The sequence below is a fragment of the Juglans microcarpa x Juglans regia genome, chromosome 8S, assembly GCF_004785595.1.
Source record: "Juglans microcarpa x Juglans regia isolate MS1-56 chromosome 8S, Jm3101_v1.0, whole genome shotgun sequence".
NCBI lineage: Eukaryota > Viridiplantae > Streptophyta > Magnoliopsida > Fagales > Juglandaceae > Juglans > Juglans microcarpa x Juglans regia.
The window spans coordinates 17,085,121-17,091,851 of record NC_054609.1 but is presented as its reverse complement, the minus strand read 5'-3'; the positions used below and the strand labels follow the sequence as shown (position 1 = coordinate 17,091,851).

General features: G+C 30.9%; 1 protein-coding gene across 1 annotated transcript; it reads right to left on the bottom strand.

The window, feature by feature from the left end:
* Nucleotides 1–1,236: 1,236 nt before the first annotated feature.
* On the bottom strand, nt 1,237–5,090 carry LOC121244398 (calmodulin). The gene is made up of 4 exons (XM_041142463.1): nt 4,872–5,090; nt 2,398–2,555; nt 1,703–1,783; nt 1,237–1,547 (listed from the first exon to the last, which is right to left on the bottom strand). Exons 1-4 carry the CDS (start codon nt 4,945–4,947, stop codon nt 1,413–1,415), a joined length of 450 nt encoding a protein of 149 aa, XP_040998397.1. The 5' UTR covers nt 4,948–5,090; the 3' UTR covers nt 1,237–1,412.
* Between the last annotated feature and the right edge of the window lie 1,641 nt (nt 5,091–6,731).

The window sequence follows — 6,731 nt, the reverse complement described above, 5'->3', positions numbered from 1 at the left end:
TAGGGATTGCATTAATTTGGCTTGTAGTTCGAGTTTTTCCAGTATTGAAATCTATTTCCATAAAAATATATATATATATATATATATATATATATTATTGGAGTGTGACACCCTTTGTTATTAATATTGCAGCTTCTTAAGTCTTTCAAAGATGGATGAATAAAGTCTTCAAAAGAGCTTAAAGAATTAATTTTTCTAAATAGTTTATATTGATGATGTTCTTTTGTTTCAATATTTGTTATGCATGCATGTTCTTGAAACAAAAGAATATATAAAAACACCTTGAGCCGGAGCAATGATGACATTTAATTCCCCCCTCTTTCAATGCGATTATCTAGGATCGAATCCTAGTAATCTCAGCCTCTTTTTTCTAAAAGGAAATAAAAAAAAAAAAAAAAAAAAAAAAAAAAAAAAAAAAAAGTGGCTTAAAATGACTAATTAGGTGCCATAATGTGCGCTATTAGAACTGATAGGGAATGATAAGGACCCTTAACGTAATTTTATGTTACAAAATGACATGAGAGGGTCATGTGGACCTACCTACCTACTTTTTTTTTAATAAGTGATAGATAAATTTTATAAATAAAAATAAAATAGACATAACCCGTATACACGAGGTATAACCAAAACACCTAAATACATTCTATAAACGGTAAATTAAAAACAAGAAGTCATTCACATTGTTCTGATTATCTGTCCATTTTATTGGCCAAATATGAACATATTAATGGTTCAAATTGATATATATATATATATATATATATATATATATACATAACAAATTTTCAATCATTTAATACCACTTGATGGTGAGAAAATGATAGTAAAATCGATGATAAGTAGCATTAGTCTTTTTGATCAGTACATGAAAGTGAAAAATATTGCAATCAAGTAATGCAAATCTTATAGGAATAGGCCAACACTATTTAAAACCATTAAAATTCAGTAGCTAATTCCAAACAGGGCAGCAGATTCCTTTAAAGACGAGCAACTTTATCATGTGAATTTTCGTGAGGCAGTAAGAAAGTGAGTTCAAAAGCAGAGTTTATGGGCACTCTGCTCAACAAACACGCTACTAGAAAAGGATTGAATATAGCATTAGCTTATGGTATCCTATTTCTAACAACCATAGGCACCAAACTTCTGCAGAGAAACACCAGTCAATGGTGCTATTAATATTCTGATTTTCGTTCTTATCTTGATTTTTCAAAGCATTAACAAAGAAATCATGCCACAGAGTGAACGGATACAATCATATTAGAAAAACAAACATTCAATCAAGCAATAACGGTTGACCAATCCGCGTCAATGCCAACGACTACTTTATGGCCAATACAACAAAGTCTTACGCAAGATACCACCAGTAGCCCTACATTAACTACTTGTTTCTCATATCCGTACCTTGTCTCATATCACTTTGCAAGCATCATCCTCACAAATTCCTCGTAGTTCACCTGACCATCACCGTCTGTATCTGCTTCGCGTATCATCTCATCCACTTCTTCATCTGTCAGCTTTTCTCCAAGATTTGTCATTACATGTCGAAGCTGAAAGATTACAAAACCATTAACACTTTTAAGTTAGAAAACAGATCTCGAAAGCAGTATAGAACCAATAGCTGATAGGGAGCAGTTACACCGCAAATCGAAAATTGTTTTAATCATGTTTAATCCTCCTGGAGAAGCCAATATGTTTCAATTACCTCTGCAGCAGAAATATAGCCATTCTGATCCTTATCGAACACCTTGAAAGCCTCTTTGAGTTCTTCCTCAGAATCAGTATCCTTGAAGGAGAAAAGGAAAGTGAATACAACCATGTATGTTTTTAATTACACAAACCAACAGTTTGAAAAAAGTAGAATAAAAATTTCTTTCACGTCCAAATATAAGGAAAAGAAAATGTGCTAGAAAATACGCCCAAGCGAGAAGAGTACAATTTGAATTTTATAGCTCCATATATTCAATGTGTTTGGCATGGCAAAGCAAAATAAAGGGCTGAATTGAGCAGACAATAAAAGGTTGTTGCCGTTATTTAGGAATAAAACTAAAAGGGTTTCACAAATCTAGCATCAGCTAAGTAATTTTCAACCAATAGTCTGACGAGATAAATAAAAAATAGAAACAAGTATCGCATCTACATTTCAACTCTAAAATTTCAAACAAGATAGTTACGGAGAAAATTACCAGTCACAGCTAACCAACTGACCAAAACATGGACAGATGATAAATAAGATGAAAATGCAGCACATCGATTGGAAAGACATCAATCATGAGTTTACCACAGAAATCTCATCCCGGGAAGGGAAACTGAATTAAATTGTAGCAAGCACCCTAAAGTAAGAGTCAAGTGGTCTCTGAAATGAGCAGTATGACATTAACATAAATAGAATTGGCTGACCTTCATTTTCCGTGCCATCAAATTTAGAAACTCAGCGAAATCAATGGTGCCATTTTGATCAGCATCAACTTCACTGATCATATCCTGCAGTTCAGCTTCAGTAGGATTTTGCCCCAAAGATCTCATGACTGTTCCCAACTCTTTTGTTGTAATGCAGCCTATAGAAGTAAATCATCAGAACCAAGGTCTTCTCTTTTAAAATTATTGTTTATGTCATTTTTCAACTCAAATGCTAGGTGTTATATAAGAGAAAGCACCCAACAAGGGAGAAGAAATACCTTATATCCTACTGTCACAAATCTATTCGAGGCCTTTTATGTTTCAGAGAAATCTGGGGAATTTTACAATCACGATGCCAAGGCCAGAAAAAAATAAAGAAAAAGAAAAAGATAGAGAGCCTGTGACGAAAAGGATCTGCACAACTCTCAACTCTATAACACAAATGACCTGCATGTGCTCCTTTTGGAATGGCTCACTACATATTCTTTTATATAAATCGGCAGATGCTCCTATCCATTATTTTCAGCAATATTATGGCCATTCACTATTGATATAACAGTAGACACTCAGGAACAAGTGAATATAACGCGAAACGTAACGTCTCAATAAACAATATTCTTTTTTTTTTTATATATATAAGTAAACAATATTCTATACCAAGAGCAGGTGAATTTCCATGTTTATATAGATGCAAGATTTGTCTCGAGTTCTATACTAAAACATCAGTGGGCTAATAGCCCTGGGGCCAGTTTGTAAGGCCTACAGCTTTTAACTAATGCAAAAAACTCAGCTGCTCTGAGTAAAACCTTGGACTGCTTTATAAAATTGTCAAAAATCTAGAAGTCCTTGGTTTACTAATGGAGATTTGCAAGTAGCTTCTAATTTTTAAATGTTCAAGCACCCATGGAAAAAGCCCACCAAAAACCAGTGTTTCTGATTCTTGGATTACCCTCCAAAATAGCTTTTATAATGTAAAAGCTACTTCCCAAAATTGATTTAAAAAAAAAAAACTTAAATACTCTTTTCTAAACGCAAAGTAGCTTCTGGCTTTTTAAAACTGAGGGTACGTTTGGAAACTGAACCAAACGCAACTCATTATTATAATTTTTTTAAATTCCAACACAAAATATAATAAGCAATTCAACTTTTTCAAATCTCAAAATAATAATAATATTAAAAAATAATATTCTAACAATATTTTATCATCTCAACTCAACTCAACTCAATTCAACATCCAAAAGCAGCCTGAATCGCCCAAGGAAAAGCCCCGTCAAGAAGCAACTTTATAATACATGATAGAAATCTCAAAAGCCGCCTAAAAAGTAGCAGCCGCTTCAGAATGTGGTGGCATTAAAAAACAAAGCAAGATTAAAATTAGCAGCCGTTTCGTAATGTGGTGGCATTAAAAAACAAAGCAAGATTAAAATTAGCAGCCGTTTCATAATTTTTGTAGACATGACATTTTAGATTGTCTTTAGGAAATGTGTAGGGAAAGAATGAGCAAAAATGTTATTCTAAAGCCTCTATACTACACACCTACATAATTTAATTTGGAAGATAAATTTTAAAATTTAAATCTTACAAATAAAATCTTAACATTTAAGCGATGCGGATGTGTGTGGTATAGAATCAGTGATGAGTATGAAGCAAGATTAAAAAGTTTTCAATACAGATTAACAAAATTAGATTCTTACAGAAAACAAGTCCAGAAAAAGACAATAACACATCATAATTTGAATGATGACTAACAGCACCGGGGAAAAATTAGCCAATCCTAAAGGTGTAGCCACAGACAGATGTGAGTTTCGTTTCCTCGAGGTAAGAAACTTCGCAAGACAATTGAAAAAAATTACATGAAGATGAGACTAGAATGATAAACAGTGGTCAGAGAACAAAGACTACGAGTCCAATACATTCAAATAAGAACGGTGGCACTCAGGCGTCTATTTATTTGACCGCTACGCGTCTATTTATTTTATTTTTAATTTTTTTATCTATATTTTTTAATCATTTTAAAATATTTTTAAAAAATATAAAAAAAAATATCAATACACTCCTTTAATAAATAAAAAAATTAAAAAAAAAAATTAAAACGAAGTATCAAAACGAGGAGGCAAATTGGAGAGTAGCATTTTTCTTGCGGTTTGTATTTTCACACTATCTCAACTCATCTCAATTAATCTCACTACTATTTATTACTATTCATCAACTTTAACTCACAAATCTCATTACTATTTACAATGCATCCCACTATTATTCACAATCTATCTCAACTCTTCGAATCCAAACGACAAACAGCCGGAAAATTATAAACTAAAAAGAGAGAGGGAGGGAGAAAAAAGGAATAAGTTCCAGAGCGTAAGAAAAGATACAAGATCCAAGTAAGTCATGATCTCCTCTGGTATTGAAATACTACTTCCATTTGCAAATGGAAAGAGATAAGAAACGGAGAGAGAGAGAGAGAGAGAGAGGACCATCGCCATCCTTATCGAAGAGGCTGAAAGCTTCTTTGAACTCTGCGATCTGCTCCTCCGTGAGCTGCTCCGCCATCTCAAATCAGAAGTCTAGTCCGGTCTTTGCGTGTGTATAAGAAAAGAACAAATGATCGAGGCCGAGAGAGGGGTTTTTGTAGGGGTGTTGACCGTAATCTACACGTAAATCCGCTCTGTCCGTACTTGTGATATTTGGGATGGAAAATGCTAGAACGATATTTATATATTTTTATTTTTTTATATTTTTTTAATAGTTAAATAAGTGATTATTAGTGAATTTGAATTTGAATTTTTTTACTTTTTCTTGTCTAGTTTGTTTTCACAATTTCTCATAACTCATTTCATCTCATCTCATCTCATCTCATCTAATCATTACAACTTTCTCAAATTCTTATAAAAAATAAAATGAACAGTTCAAATTTTTAAATTTCAAAATAAAAATAATATTAAAAAAATATATTCTAATAATATTTTATTCAACTTTTAACCTTAAACCCCATTTGGATTCAGAAATTATTTTATCTTATCTTATCTCATTATTACAACTTTTTCAAATTTTCACATAAAAAATAATAAAAATTCAACTCTTTCAAATCTCAATTAAACTTTTTCAAATCTAAAAACAATAATAATATTAAAAAATAATATTTTAATAATATTTTTTTTAACTTTTATCTTCCATCTAAAATCATCTCATCTAATCTCTGAATCCAAATCAGATCTTAGAATGTTTAAATCTCAGCTTAACTTATCTGTGAAAACAAATGAATCCTAAAAGTGTTTAAAAAATGCTTAAAAGAAAGGACGTTAGGGTGCACACCAAATGTGAACCCCAAGTATTCAAACTAGTGCAATTTTTTTTTCTCTTTTAAGTATTTTTAAATATTCTTAATCATTAAGAAAAAAATAGAATATAAATATAAATTCACTAATAGTCACTTCCTTAACCATTAAGAAAAAAAATAAAAATAAAAATAAAAATATATGAGTAATCACATTTGGTGAACATATTTGGAAGTCATATTATCATTTTCCTAAAAGAAAAAGGAAAAAAAAAAATCTATTTGCATTGGTTTGCATATCTGGGATGCACATCTAGTGTGCACCTTAGCATTGTCCATTTGGGATTATGAGGGTTTTTTTTTAGTTAGTTAGAAGCTTAAGAGTACAAATTTTGCTTTAGACCTTTTATAAAAAAAAGTAGTCCCACTAAAACGAGTAAGTTCTGTTTACACTTTCATGATGTAGTCTACTTTTTTACAAGATTAATAATTTATACAAATACAAGCCATGCACAATCCTTTTGTAAAAAAAAAAAAAAAAAAAAAAAAAAAAAAAAAAAAAAAAATAGACCAAAGTATAAAACAATTTTTTTTTTTTTCAGCAAGACCCATTTTTATTATAAAAGGTCTACACAAGAGTTGCACACTTTTAGGCTTCCATTGACTAAATGTGGCAGCATTTTCCATCAACCATTAGATTTTTCCTTTAAAAAGTTATAAAAAAAAAATTATCTAAGGATGATGAAGTATGTTTCTTGAATTGCTTAAACTAATCGTACTAATTCATTAAAAATGAATTTTCAATTTTATAAAACTACCCTCCCTTCCCTTTTACGTAGAGTTGTAGGAAAACTGTAAGATGATCAGTTTACTTTATCTTGACCATGATTCCTACAATTTTTCTGCTTAATGGTTAGTGTTAAAATAAGTGTAATGATATACACAAGCTTAGGACATGCAACCATAATATTCGTTTAAATTATAATTTAAAAAAAAAAAGTTTTTAAAAACAAATCAATGAAAAAGTAAAATACAAAGATAAAACTAAAACTGAAGAAAT

Coding starts and splice junctions, on each gene's coding strand:
- LOC121244398 (XM_041142463.1), bottom strand. CDS start 4,947: ATGGCGGAGCAGCTCACGGAGGAGCAGATCGCAGAGTTCAAAGAAGCT. Junction 2,556..4,871: donor CTTCGATAAGGATGGCGATG/GTCCTCTCTCTC, acceptor TTACTTCTATAG/GCTGCATTACAACAAAAGAG. Junction 1,784..2,397: donor TGATGGCACGGAAAATGAAG/GTCAGCCAATTC, acceptor TTCTCCTTCAAG/GATACTGATTCTGAGGAAGA.